At 37.6% G+C, this 15,785-nt stretch overlaps 1 protein-coding gene across 2 annotated transcripts in view; it reads right to left on the bottom strand.

Annotated features, from left to right (window-relative positions):
- LOC118781909 (ethanolamine kinase 1-like) overlaps positions 1–15,785 on the bottom strand; it is a 55,689-nt gene that overhangs the window by 18,987 nt on the left and 20,917 nt on the right. The window contains exons 4-6 of one of the 2 annotated variants that reach the window (XM_036535054.1): positions 9,543–9,685; positions 7,321–7,404; positions 5,338–5,498 (exon numbers count right to left, since the gene is read on the bottom strand). In XM_036535054.1, coding sequence (XP_036390947.1) covers positions 5,338–5,498; positions 7,321–7,404; positions 9,543–9,685 — 388 coding nt within the window. The remainder of the gene's footprint in view (positions 1–5,337; positions 5,499–7,320; positions 7,405–9,542; positions 9,686–15,785) is intronic. The other variant, XM_036535055.1, reaches the window with a different exon arrangement.

The following is a 15,785-nucleotide window of genomic DNA, read 5'->3' as shown; positions in this document are numbered from 1 at the left end:
GAGGTTCAGAGTTATGTTTATGTACTGTTCATTCACATTTGTTTTCCTTTTCAAGTCACCTGCGGTATAAACAGGATAATAAACCGCATGGTAATTTCAGGGCAACAGAAAGCACAGCCTTATTTTCTTCACTTTTGGCACGGTAGCTTATGAAGTGCTTTGTACTTATTTTTTTATTTTTCGAGTAAACATCCTTTTTATGGAACATTTGTGACAGGGGAAAAGAAACTTAGATATGTAAGAGACCAAAAAACACAGTACCTAAAGTTGTGATGTTTTCTGTGGGAGTGCCAGCATTAACAGCAGTATGGCAAGGATGTGTTTTTACACATTGTGTGTGTCTCTCTCTCTTTCTCTCTCTCTCTCTCTCTCTATATATATATATATATATATATATAGAGAGAGAGAGAGAGAGATAGTGTGTGTATGTGTTTTTTAAGAAGCTCAAGGCTAGAGACAGGATAAGTTTGACTCCATTTGAGACAATTGAAGCTTTGTTTCTTGTGTTTGAGCAGCATTGTGTTGGAAGATGTTGAGCAAATTGAATTCCCAGTTGTTACCATGGTAAACTCCATCACTCTGTGTTTAAATTTTATTGGATCTATGGTGGCTGTGCATTAGATTTTCCTCCCCCAGTTGCCAGACCGCAACAGTTTAATGTGCCTGCTGGTGAAAATGACCAAGTTGTAGGTACAAAGGAAAAATATCAAGTTCAATTTCACTTAGCTATTTTCAAAGGCATTTGTACAGGCTGCAAGCCTGCATCAATGCAAATGCAGCCGCAAGCTATGCTTATCTGTGGAGTTCCACATCATTGGCCCTGATAGAGGGATTAGACCTTATTGGTGTAACAATTCAATTTCAAAAGCATCCCCTGCTCTGAGGTTTGTGGCAGTAAAGCTTTTTTCCTTTGGTTGTATGTCCTGTGCACTCTGTTGCTGCACTGAAGGTGAGAAGTTAAAAAAACAAAGACTGTTTTAGGTCTAGTATGGGTGTAGTTAAGTGTGTTGCACATGCAGATTAGATGGGCTGAAATTTGCTATTTTAGATTTTTAATGAACATTTTGGTGTACTTGTGGTAGGAGGTCAAACAAGACTTTCTGCATCTGCTTTACTCATTTACATCTACATACTCCTGGAAGAAATAAGTAACCACTTTTTACAGTTGCGTCTCTTACTTGTCACAGTGGTGCGGTAGTATCATTTTATAGCCTTCAGTCCACAGTCAAGCAATAATGAAGGAATAAATGGTTGGACGCATTTATTCTTTGAAGCTCCTAAGATTAACCATTGATATAAAAAAAACTGTTTTCATCAACATGTGACCAAAGCTCAGAAGAAGATCCCACAACCACAATTTGTGCTCCATAAACTTACAGTGAATCTGAGATTGCTTCTGTTCCTATATGGTAGTGTCACAGAGCCATTGATTATGTTTGTCAGCATGTAGGACCTTTTCACGCTGTCTGAATCTGACCAAACACAAACGTAAAAAAGAAACACCATGGTTCAAGTACTAACCACTTGTGTGAAATTATTCAAATTTCAGCACAGTGTTAAAAATGGGAATGAAATTAAAGTACTCTTTTCTCCTTACCAACAGTATGGTAATGTCCAAGAATTAGTCTGATAGCTGATATTGCTCAGGTGCACTGCATTGCTGGGCACATGTCTGCTGTAGGCTACTGTACAGCAACATTTTGGTGTCCTGTCTCAACACAAGCTGAGGAAAGAGCGTCTTCATTTGAATGACAATTAAAGCAACCCAAGCTTTTAAAAATATCATACACCACTAAAATTTCCCAGGAAATTGCAAGTATTACATTTATTTTGCATAATACTGTCATTTGGTTGACACATCACACTCATTTTTCTACCATTATTCTCTGATCTTCAATGAGGTGTTGTTGTTGTTGTTGTTGTTGTTGTTGTCCTTCTTCAGATGTGGCCTTGTCTAGAGTGACACTGTTTTAAATAGCATGTCTCAACTGGTATTACTGTGAGTGAATTTTTGAATTTAATGAAGCCATCCTTTTTCAGATCTGCCTAATATTCAAAATTGTCAAGGCTCATAAAATACAAAAAGAATCCTTCTTTTGCTTTCTGCAGCAAGGCTTCTCTTTTGTAATGACATTAACACTAGATGAGTGAAACCAGAACTGAAAGGAAAGTGTCATTGACCCCAGGAAACACAGAATCCTTTTGACACCAAAGTCCACTGTTGTGCTGTCAGCACTTAAATTTCTGCTAGACAAGGAATAAAATATTACAAACTTGCACCTGTTCTTTATTAAGAAAGTAAACTTTCCAAGTCCCAGTGCGAGACAGAGCAGCGAGTGCTATTTATCTTCAGAATAGATGCTCAGCCGAGGAAGGGGAAAACGCCCTCTTTGGTTATGGAAGCATGCCAGGCACTAAGTAAATCTTACAATAACAAATGAATTATAGATGTGCTAAACACAAAGTTTCTATGGAATTCCATTGAGTAGGAACAGATTGTCGGCTATCTTAACGAATGCAGATGTGTACCGTATAAATATGCCACAGAAAAGTTAATTTTGTTTCAGAAATCGAATGTGCAGCAGCGCTGCAGCAAGTCCATAAAGCATTTTACCAGGGGATTCCACACATAAATGCAAGTGCTCTAAGGATACTGATTTCTGAATTTTTTTTGTTTGAACACACTAGCTCTAGCTGCTCCTTAATAAACATAAACGTCTCTTATGAACCACGTTTTACAACTCTGAACCACTGCAGTCCTTTTACATGTAATTGGACACCATGGTCTGCTTGCAGTCGTGAAATTAAGTCTCATAGCGAAATACTCAAATTGTTAAAAAAAGTAGAAAAGATGATGTCAGTGTGTGTTTAACCCCTACTTACAGATCAAACAGAGACACACACTCCTCACCCAGTCTCCAGCATTGTGTAATATTGTTAGTGGGGGAAGAACCCTGTTAACATTACTGCAGTGAAAAAGAGAGAATGTGATTTGGCCTGGCACCGTACCAGTGTTCTGCATGTTTGCAAACCTGACATTAATGAGCTATAAGAGATTTCGTGATTTAAATGTGAAGCAGCCCCTTGGCACGCAATGGAGGGGGAAAAAAAACTAAAAAAAAAATAGATCTCAAGGCTATAATTAAAAGAATTGTGACTCAACAATGAAGTCATAATAATTTCTCTTAGCTGGAAGGAACGGAGCCAGGCAGTCACATTAGAGGTGTGATCACATCTTTTCGGTGGACTTCCGCAGACAGGTCTGCCACAGCTCAGTTCAGTGCCAACCTACTCTCAACTGAGACTGGTGGTGCCTCCTGGCACTATGTGCTAAGTGCTTAGCCTGGTATAATGAAGGAAATGCAATGAAAAGGTATGTTTATGTTCCAAAATTTCTTTTGGTAATATTTAAACAAGAAAATATATTTTTTTTAAAAATTATTGCTGTTTGCATCCTCAATTTGCCAGCTCTCCTAAGATGAAATTTGTTTATAAATATGGAATCAAATTTTGTGCCGATTGTTTTGCTTTTTGTTTTTTTTTTTTGTCTTGATGAGTAAATTAAATATAACAGAAGAGCATTAGAAGCATTTTCTACATATTACATTAGAAGCATTTTCTGATAGAGATTATTATTATAAATAATATTATAATTATTATTATTATTATTATTATTATACTGAAAAATGTACACTTCTGCCTTAGTCTTTAATCATTTGCTTTTAAGCAAATCTGAATGTGTACAAATAATAATGTAATTATGCCATACTGTGAAGGTCCTCATTTTTCATCTGACTACAAAACAATTCAGGACCAGCAGTCTTAATTTTGGTGTTTAGGCTCAATTAACAATGAATCAAAATATTGTTGTATAATTATACTGTAATAATAACATATAGCCAAATATGACAGATTAATCCCAAACAAGTCTTTCTTTATTACAGTTTAAACCAAATTCTAGATTAAACATGTCATTCTGCTTCAGAGAATCAATTTGTCATCTTCCTTGAACGGCACATTTGATAACTTGCCTTTTGCTAACTCGTTTAAATTACGAGTGCATGTATAACCATCAGCTTTCTCACATTGACAGTTATTGGCAGCGACAGATTTACCGACAGCAGCAGTTGTTTGAATTTCACTCTGCCTGCAGCAGCTTTGAAAAAAGGCGAGCACGTGCACACACGTGCGGAAACGGGAAAAGGTTCAGGCGATAATGGAGCTGAGCAAAGACAAAAGGCACCACACAACAACAAAGCCATTTACCTGAATACCACCGGGATACCCTGCTTGATCTGCGCAATCTAACTTTCCGCCACATTTACCTTTAAACGCGGTACCGGCGCCCCCACTGCAATGTGCCGATTTCATTTCATCGTCCTCGCAACAAGATTATCACAGCTCCACCAGGAACATCTGCACCCTGTCATATATCATCTCATTCATTTCTAGTTAATTTGGTCCTAATATCTGCTTACATGAGGAGCCAGATGTTGCACAAGACTCAAGCACACAAAGTTTTGTGTTAAGACTTTGCACGGTGCTAGGGAATTTCACCTCAAGCTAAGGCAGGAGAAGACTAGAAGTTTAATCTTTCTCATTAATATGTATAATAGTGTCATGATTTTTCATAGAAATTTTGACAATCAGTGTGCACAGATATCACCTACAGCCATCAATATCAGACAAGACCCTGTTGTGGACAGGTCCAAAGATGTTTTCTCTGAGTTCCAGTAGGCTTGTTTACAAAATAAGCTCATCTAGCATACATATGAATAGCAAATAATGAAAACCTGTTTTTTGAGTATAACTGGTTTAAGTACATACTAATAAGAAATGTGAATACCTGTCTTAATTTTTGTTCAGTATTTAAATTCAGTACTTAGTTTACTTTAAAAGGTAATGCATGTACAAAACAACAATAAATTAACAACAATTCTAAGACTACAAGAAAAATCTCAAGTGCAAAAGCCAACTTCTAATTCATATTTCATAATTTCACTGTGCAAAATAAGAACACTGTAAGAAATTAAGTTAGAGTAAATTGGACTTAAAAGGCAGTATTGGGGCATTATTCAGTAGTTATGCTGGTGTGAATTCCAGTTCTTCTTAGCTTCCTAAATCAGGAGGTTAATGACAACAGATCTAGAAACCCTAATTGCCTGAATTCTGTTTGTCCATTGACAACCAGAAGTCATTGACTGCTCTGATGACCACTGTGAACAGTTCTTGCAGTATGTTAGTATGATTCACTAATCCATAGGCAGGCAGTGGACGAGTACTGCTCTCAATGGTCCTGTAACACACTGATGCTATACACGGCGTTGATCAACTCACCAGAGAGAACTTACACACTTGTACATACAGTCTCTTCACCTCCGCATCTGAGGCGAAGGACTCCTGCCCCATGCACTGCTTATAGCTCTCCAGATAAGCTGTCAACCAGTCTCTCTGCAAGTCTTGACTCGGGTACAGGCTGTAATCTACGTTGTTGACACCTGTGAGTAAAAAGTAAAAAAAAAAGAAAATATCAGTGAACTTTCATGTGGTTAGACTTCATGCAGATAGACTTCATTTTAAGGCTCACTGTAATTTCTCTGGTTCCTCTGATGATGACCCCATCTGAAAGAACCCTAACATTTGATTAGATTAGTTGATTAAAATAAAGCACATTGTTGAAGTGAAAACAAAATTATTTTGCTTATAGTGAAAAGAAAGAGATGTGTTTCCACTGTTTACATATGTGCATCCTTTTGGATTTGAGGGACTAATTAAAATGGTAAAAGGGGAAAGTGTAATTTGTGAATAATATACACATATATACAGTTGGTTATACTTGTGTCTGTGGTTGGTCATACTTTGTCTGTATGAGTGATATGAGTGATAAAAGGGAGATCTGAATGGCAAGCGCAAAATATGGATGCCGTAGCAAAGCAAGCTTTTTCATCCATGATCGTATTAATATGATGCAGCTGAGCTAATAGTCAGAGACCAAACCATTGCATTCCTCTGATTAAGTGGAAGGTAACCCTATTCTAGCCCCTCGTAATTGGCACCGTATGTCCCCATTGTAGCCCCAAGACATTGCCAACCTGAGCTCGAAGAGCAGTTGGAGCATGAGGAGTCATGAGCTCTGGGATGCAAAAGGTGTGGTGGGGTTAAGACCTGAGCCACTAGACTTGATCCTCAACCATCGATTCCCCCAGTAACAAAACGGGACCTTGTATCCCCAGCCATTGTTGCCCTTCCTTTTTAGACTTCTAACTAAAGCTTAATTGGTTAATTTGGATGTTTTCTCTATCATACACCACATTAAGCAGGGATTAGTTCTTAATTAAGTGATCCTTTTAGTGGCTTTAATAGAATTCATGTGCTGGATAAAGATAAACGTGGTTTAGAGACATATTAAGGCGGCGGGGGAGGGGGGGGTAGCTCTGAGAGGAGAGTGAAATTAGATTTAGATGTAAACAGTCTTCACGTGCCAGTGGTTGATTTTGAATTTACATTATCTGTCACAGGTCATGGGGTCAATTGTGGCATTTTCCCGTGGATTAGAATTACATAGGGAAGTGAAGCTCTCCGCTCTGAGCAAATGCAGATTGCTTGCAGGATCAGACGGGTCTGCGGTGGGCTCCCCGAAACACACACCCGCCGTCTGATACAATGGAGGGACATCTGCTCCCATTTAGACCCCACGCTGTGCACAGTCAAGGCATTAGATTGGATCCACTATGCCGGGGGGTCTGTGATAGAAAAGACTTGAGTGGAAAGACTGAGGGTGCTGGTTCTGACTAGTAGGTGTAAAGCACCAAGTGGAAATGTTTGTTGGTCCCTACCAGTGAGCTTATGGTACAGAGGATATTCTTATCCCCTCCGCTGCTGGTTGGTTATGCATCAGCACAGTTCTGGTTCTTAATTACAGCACTGTGAGAACATCAGACCTTCAGGGCTGTGCCCATTGATGGCTCACAGCTAAAAATGGAGCACAGAGCACTAAACGCACTGGGAGCTGGGAGGGAGGAACTGCAGGGAAGTTGACATGACTGCATGAAACATATGAAAAGCCTCAGCGGCAATTGTCAGTAATCCGTTCATTTTGTCCTGGGCTGGGAGCTGGTCTTTGCTGTGGCTGCACGTGAGCCCTCTGTCTCTCAGAAGCAAGCCTCGCGAAAAGCCATCCTCAGCTCAAACCTGTTTGCACACTGCACACAGGCCTCTAGTCCCCCTCACCAGTCCTTCATTTACACAGCATCCTCACGGAGGGCAGACACAGCGTGGCAATGGTCACTGTGTCGGTGCTGGATGGGACAGTGCACCAACCTGCAAACTCATTGAAGTGGTTGCCAATGTCATATGCCTGGTAGTTGTAATCGGCATACTCATAGTCGATGAACCGCACTGAACCTAAAGGGGATGAGAGAGAACAGATGCAGTCCACATACAGTATGGCCTCTTGTTGATTGCCTATGATAAATATATTTTTAATGATCTAGATAGAGATGGAAATGAGATTGTTTGATGTCATTAGGGTGGAATTAAAATACCTTAAGCTCCAAGTGGAACACAGGAATAAAATTTTAGATAAATGTGAAAAAACAACTAGGAGAAATTCATTGCACTCTGGCAGAGGAACGACATACATCAAGTAAAAGAGGACTAGCACAATAAAATACAATTAAAATTATTCCAACTTTTTAAAGAAAATATTTTTTTTGTTATTGTTTGCATTTTGGTATTGTTACCATGCCTCTCTCCTTTGTTTGCTCAGGAGAACATCATGAATTCAGTGCTTTATTTGGATGTCTTCTTTCATGTTTCAAATATAACAAGCACAATACACATTGATCATTCAATCTTCTGTTGTAACAATCAGCAAAATGAGTTTGCATAAAGAAATTGGTTTTAAACCCAGCATACACTTCAACCAGGTGTTGTTGTGAAGTTTGATGTTAACAACAGTGATTCCAGTAATGTCCAGTTCTCTAAAATGAGAATGCAACAACAGCTCCAGTAGGCTTTCTTTAATCTTCCTTAATGGTCCTGTGTTTTACAACCAGGCTGTTTTGCACAAACAGCAATTAACATGCACAGAAGCAGAAGAGACACGTGGAGTCTGAGGCCCAACCATGTCCCTCAGATGTTGTGACTTCCTGTCTTGGACTGGTTGCTGGTTGACTGGTTTGTTGTATTTTTATGTGCTCATATGTTATGCTGCTAAAAGCTTCAGCCCCTCAGGCAAAATGGATGCAGACAGGCTTTGTTCTGCAGGATGCTATCTTGTCTTTATTATTGCCTTTTACAGTGTTTGATAAATATAAGTGAGCTTTCTATGTATTCTTAAGTGCAACAGTTGTGATTCTAGATCCAGTTTGCATATAAAGCATAACAATCACAGTTGAATGTCTTACTGTGTTTGATGCAGGAATAAATCTGTGACTAACATCCTCTTGAAATTCCCATGTCAATACATACAGATTGGCAGGAAGAAAAGTCACAATATGGTGGACCTGTTCTTTGTGAAATATTGTTCTTTGTGAGGAGAGGAGTCTGTGTTGCAAGTTTGAGACCTCTGTAATGTAAAAATGATTAACTAACTATAATTTTGTTTGACTGTTAGAGTGCTATAAACTGTCTAATAGACATTGAATGACTGGGGTGGATTGATGGCTTAAGCCTCTTCTTTCCTGCCATACTTCGAGATTTCAGTCATGAGGAATTCATAGCCATTTTTTTCCAGTGGTGGAAAAAAATGATCGAAAATCATAGGGTTCCATTGGGTGCTTGGGTTTTTGTACACCGTGGTGATTTTTGCTGCTGAACCCTTGTTATGTGCATCTTTTAGTTAAGGATAAATGATTACAAAGCAACGATCTGAATCCCAACCTGTCAGTAATGTTATTAATGATATTATATGTAATTAATAATATTAATGATAATATTTCAACAATATTAGAACATTATAATATTAACAATTACTATTCGTAATAATTACTGATGTTATATATTACTAATTCATAATATCAATACTGTTATCATCAAAAGATGAACAAGAATGGTTTGTCATTCCTAGTCCTAGATCTTTATCAGTATTATTAGAAACTGTTTAGTATGATGACAGTAATTATGCTATCATCCAGTGACTGAAAGACATTGTATCAAAGCATGTATAGAGTACAGCCTTGAATATATACATATATATATATAATAATAATAATATAAAATGACAGACGACAAAACAACTTACCTGCCATTTTGGATATATTCTGCATAAAAGGGAATGAAAGCACCATTTCTGAGCTATAAGCCATGATCTCTTTTCAGAAACTGCACTCATACATCTTGTGAGTCCACAGGGTTCGAGCAACAAATGCTATTCTATGCAAGAAAATCTGTTCACAATGGATCTTATGATGTTCTGTGACCTATTATATTGTTCATTAATGTACTGCCAATACAGCTCAAATAGCTCCCAAAGGCCTTAAAAACCCCTCTTGTTTGATCATGAGGAGTGATTTTTCTATGTTAATTTTGGCCCTACTCACCCTCAGCCTGGTTATAGATGATGTTTTTTATCAGGAGGTCATTATGACAGAGGACTGTTGGGGAGGTGATCTGGGCGAGGTGTCTTTTCAGAGTCTCCGTTTCACTCACAAGGACATTGACACTGGGCAGGTCCGAAGGGAGCCTTGGCGACACAAGCACAGACGGGAACAGAAAAATGGAGAGAGCAAGAAAAAAAGACTTAAGCTCAGAAATATAAATGTCTGAAATGGTCATTATTATTTGATATAAATGCCTTTCTTTTCTTAAAAAATTTAAGCTGCAATGGTAGTAGCTTTGCCGAGTATGTCAGAGGAAAGCCAGGGGAATACAGATGAATTAACTGCAAGAGGAGAGCATATGCTAAAGCCACATGTGCAACAGCTCACAGTAAACTGTAAATACATGGTAAACTTGGCAGGACACTGCATTTTCTGGAGAGTGTGCGGCCAATTTCTGTACAACAAAGATAGGTTTTCCATTTTACTGTACACAGTTTTATTCTTTTTGTTCCAAAGCATTCAGTGACAGTGTAAAAACCATATAGAAAATATTCATCATCAAGGCTAATAAATAAGACTTAATGAATGATGTGCATTGAAGTTTGTTATTATTTATTATTTCTGTTCTCTAAAACAATGAATCATCACGTAATATTGTTTACTAGTGCATCATTTCCTTGTGAATCATTCATAAATATAAAATTGTGTTTTTCCTTTATGTGTGCTTCCTATAATCTTGACAAACATAAATTTGGTAGAAAATGCATACAAATCAGTAATTTAAATAACTTTGGAATTTGTGGTAATTGGAAATTGTGTAAATATTCTGCCAGTAAGACTAATTTTTCAACTTTATATTTAATAAATATAAAATTTAATATCAGTTTTAAAGAGATGCCATACTATTTGACATTGTGGATAGCATAAATTTCATTATCTTCATACAAGTTTTTCATTAAAATCCATGTTGAATGGAGTTAACATTTCCACTAGTAATTTGCTTTGTGTTATGCTGGTCAGTAATGGCAACCGTCAGTACAAAATGCTTGAGTACAAGCCATCTTGTCGATGTTGTTTTACAGTTGTGCCAAACACTTAGATCCTTAGGCAAAAAGCAATGTTTGTACAGTACTTTCAATGTTCTTTCATTTTGCAGTGGCAATGCCATAGGGGGATTCCTCCTCCTGTACAAAAGAGCTTTGAAAATATTCCTACTGTAATGTCTGCCCGTGTGCTCCACTGGGCCCATTCTCATTTTTCTTATCCCTATAACACAATTACGGGCCTTACAAATTATGCACTGTGCTGTTTGGCAGTCATGAAATTCCCATGCTGGAGTGATGCAACGTCGGCACAGGTTCCAGCCCAGACCTGCAGCTCAGCTCAGCTAGCTTCCAGATCACCCACGCTGTCATTTCTCCTGTCTGGCTGGTAAGTGGCGGATGTGTGAAAGAGCTGGTGCTCCCTTGACATTACCCCCAATGGAGCCGTTTGAACACCCCATACACAGTCAGCACGGCACACACCCACTTTCATCAGGCCCTAGCGTTCAATTCAGGCGCATGAATAGAAACTGTAACGATCGGCTTCCAGTACCAGTAACAGCTTTAATGAAAAGTGTTGATTGATATTTTTAATATAGTTTAGACCTTAGACTGTATAATGTTAGAATTAAAGTTAATTGTCAGGTCAAAGGAGGTCATGTTTATTGCCTTGCTGGAACAGTCTTAAACACTAAAAAAAAAGCGAACAGTTAAAACAAGCTGCTGCTCTGGTTTGGGCAAAATACGTCAATTCTGTTGTTTTAGTAATGCCAACTTTTAGGTTTCTTACAGTGTGGGGCCATTTTATACAGTTTCAACCTTAGCACCTTCATAGGGGAAAGTGCATATGAATGAAGCCATAATCTGGTGTTCTTTATGTTATCAGAATGTTTGTTGCTATATTTTTAAAATTCAGCACTGGTGTATTAAAATACCATGTTTCCTTGAAATAAATCCTGGCATGACACTGTCTTTGATGTGTACTCCTTGATATCATTGGCCTATGGTGCTGCACCCCCACCAGTGAGCTGCAGGATTAATTAGGTGGAATAGGCATGTACCCATTAAAATCATAATATTAATTTAGCCAATGTACTGTGGTGTCACTGTGGGTGGCAGCGGCAGGACCTGGTTTTGTAGAAACTGCTTCATTGACGTGTCATCTAATGTAGCCAACACAAAATAAATTGAAAGGCAAGGAAGCCATGCAGCAGCTTCCAGCCTAACTCATTAATGATAATAAGATGAAGTACCATACATGAAACACATGGGCAAGGCCAAATTAGATCCCTAAGTTTGCTCGAAATGGGACTTGTTACTTCATCAGCATACACACACCAGTTTCCCCAACACTGACTGTACAAATAGATGCATATGTTGATTGTTTGGACGTGTGTCAAATCAAGTTTCCCAAGCCATTCACTAGAAAGTTCTGTCACCCTAATTACAGATATGCAAGCCCTAATTAGACAGGACTGAGTGTTTCACAGACAGTCCTTCGAAGCTATTTTCAACATGCTTTATTACAATGATATTTTACCCATCATTAATGGCAAGTGTTCTGTTTATAATTAGTTATGGGGTTATAGCATTACTGTAAGTGCTACAGTACCCACTTAACTGTAGACTGGGATTTAGACTTCGAAAGAGTGCAACAATATCTGACAGTAAATTATCATGTGTAAATATGGCCAGAAGTATTCAAAATGGGATGTATTATTGCTAAATGTGAAGCACAAATACATGTACAGTATGATGAACCAGATAGCTCCACTATAAAGACTGCAGTCCTAGGTCAGGATGAACAAAGTTACCAAGCTGTGTGGTTCAAAGTAACATTAACACAGTGGATACCAGCATTCCACTTACACATTGGACTCTTCCATACACATTACTGTATGCAGTAACAACATGAGAAACTCCAATAAAAATCTGCGATATATGTCATATTTGTCATTCTTCAGATTTATTTCAATAGAAAATGGTGACTAGCTTTCAGTACCAGCAACAGCACTAATGAAATATTTTGATTAACAGTTTTCAATATACTGTATAATACACCTTATAACTTAATTGAATTGAAGTTAATTGTCAGGTCTAATGAGACCATTGTTCTGCCGTAGACCAAATTCATACCAAAAAATAAAGCTTACAAGTAAAATGGACTTCTAACTCATTTAAGTTAAATAAGACAAATCTTAGGAAAATCTGAGGGTACATTCTGTTTGGTGTTATTGATTACCTTACCCATTACAAGATGTAGCTACCTGTATCTTCTTGTGACACATTTTGTATGTTACCCTGGACACTGCAACAATACATGGTAATTCAAGAAGAGAAGGCATTTTTAATGTGTATAGCAATGCCTGTATAGCAAAGGTATTCTTGTAGTTGTATTAGCAGGCCCAAAGTTTGCTAAAAGACAAGACAATATTTAGGTGTGACATTCCGATGCATACATTATGGTTGCTGATGAGAGGGGAAATTGGACAAAGTAATTTTATTTTATTCTTTAAAAATGTCTGAATTCTTTCCTTTATTTGAACATGCAACCATAGCTCACAGAAAAATTCAAATCAGTACAAGTGTAGATTTTAACATGATTGCAACCATTATCTATAAAAGTTTCAGTGGATTCAAGATTAGCCAACATATATAAGTTTGTGTTGATCTACTGACGTTGTGCAAAGCTTCTTAATGTTATGATTGCAGTAATGTTATCCAATTGCAGGCAAAAACCTCATGTCTTAGATTTGGTATTTACTGTTATTTTTTTCATCCTTGTCATCATTATCAGTTTATGGAATTAAATATTTACTTAAATGAGGCTGTTCAGGAGGGTGAATGATTTTTCATCTTTCACTCCATATCTGCTATGGAAAAAATATTCCCTGAAAGTTTTTTTGTTTCAGATATTTGGACCAACTTTTAGGCAAAATAAAAAATTAAATAAGTCAACAAATTAAAGTACATAAATGAGAATGTGTGCACACTGCTGCCTGTTGTGTGATCATCACATTTTTCTCTTGCCAAAGGGAACAGTGGAGGAACATTTTCATCAGGTGAATTATTTTTAAGAAGGCAATTAAGAAATGTAGTGTCTTTCTCAGAATTTTGTATAATTCACCAGAATAGTACATATTTTTAGAGGAGCATACCTATAGATCTCTGTAGCTTAAGGTTTATCACGACCACAATATTGAAATCTGAAACTGAACAACAAACAGCAGGCACAATGCACGAACCAGAAAATTCAATTTAAAAAACATGTATTATGTGCAGTCGTAAGGCATACATGCATCCTGAAATGGTTAAACTGTTTTAGCTGGTGGGGCCCATGAATCAGGGGCAGGGTATTTTCAAGGAAGACACTGTAAAAGCACCTGGTGTGCTGCGTAAGCATTGTTTCTGTCCCCATTGCTATTCTAATTATTTTTTATACATCCTTATAAACCAAAAAAAAGACTGTAATTTAAACACTGTTATACCTATTTATGCTTTGGAACAAACAGTTGTTGAAGTATTATATACAGTTGTCCACATAATTTAGTGGTGCCTGTTGGGAGAAGCACAATAAAACGTGGGAGACGGGGTTTCCTGTTTACGGGAGCGGCAGACGCCTCCTCGCTAATACACTAACTCATTTTGATGGTGCATCAGCTAACGTCATTTCATTCTTTCTCCACGTTTATGCTGACAGGAGATTGATTTTGATTTTTTTTTTTTTTTGTGGAATGTCTGCCATGCCAGTGGCTCCTACTGCTCAGGGTTGGAAAAGGGGGAAGAAAGTAGCAGAACTGCACAAGCTGTAAAAGCAGCTGAAGCTCAAGAATTATTCCTCATTCCCCCACTCCTGACTCTCTCTGGAAACATTTTGGTTCTTTGTTCAGTGTCCTTAAATTCATACTTTTTCCACAAAGCTGAACACATTAGATGGCATCCCTTTTTCCCTCCAGATATATGAATTTAGGGTACTGAAAGGGATGCATTGAAAATGTTTTTTAAATTAAAGCTCTTGACAGGATGAACTAGAAGGAAAACCCTTGAAATGATTTTTAATAGATTTTTCCTGTTCAATGGATTTTACCCCTTTCCCTTCCAGTTTACCTCTGGCAGAGAGAAACCGCAGGCATCTGTATGCATTGGTGTGTTGCAGTGAGCAGGTAGAGAGGTAGACTGCTGCTAGTAGTTGAAGCATAGGGTATTACTGCTTGCTGTGGTGTAGGCTACTCGTATGGACGGGTTCTTTTCAAGGGTGCTGAAGATGAAACTGCAGCTCAGCTTAACAGAAGTATATATTTTGTTGTCATATGAAAAATCACTGTGGGGATATGGATTAGTCTGTATTGGAACACTGTGATCTCATGCAGTTTGTCACTGATTATAGTGTTTAATGAGACTGATTACAGGTTCCCTCTTTTACTTTATGAATGTGAGAAGAGGATGTGTCTTTTGTGACACATATTAAACATTGCGTCTGTTTGTCATCCGAGTTAAATATACTGTCAGGAACTGTGACAGGGCCTCTTTCGAAGTCAAAACTCAGCTAAAACATCTCCCCTGTGTCTCTTTTGGCTAACTTTATATATGTTAATAAAACATACAGAAAAATATCCAAGTAACAATGTAATTTAACCTAATAATAGTGTATGTTTTCACAAAATGGTACCTTAGAAATTGGGTTTGTAAAGAAATTCCATTTTATTATTTAATGACAATAGCTAATAGAACTGAGTGGAATCCTGTGGGATCTCCAAAACAAGAAGGAAATCAATAAACTAAATTATCATCATTTCATTTGACATATGTGGATCCTTTGATAAGCGACAGTCATATTTTGCCAATGCAAAAGTACCATTGATACATTCATGATGTGTGAATTTGGCCTGTTCGAGTAGTGATAAATTTGTCATTACATGTGTTATAAATGTGAACCGTTATTGAGTAAAGATAATTACTGGTGCCTTGGATAGTTTGTGGCTTGGTTATTTTTCTCACAAAAATGAAGTGCACCCTATGGATTATCATCTATTGTCCTCCCTCTTTGCAATGCACGGAAAACATGTTCTTTAAGACATGAAATATGTATCACTGATTGATTTCTTGTGATTTAAGACCAGAAAATGGGGCAGAATGTTAAATTAATAATCTGATATTATTAAAAAATTTATTACAAGGATTTTTCTTATAATTGTGTTCT

This window comes from Megalops cyprinoides, chromosome 8, assembly GCF_013368585.1.
Source record: "Megalops cyprinoides isolate fMegCyp1 chromosome 8, fMegCyp1.pri, whole genome shotgun sequence".
NCBI classification, from domain to species: Eukaryota; Metazoa; Chordata; class Actinopteri; order Elopiformes; family Megalopidae; genus Megalops; species Megalops cyprinoides.
Note: the sequence above shows the minus strand (reverse complement) of the source record. Positions and strands in the feature narration are given on the sequence as shown.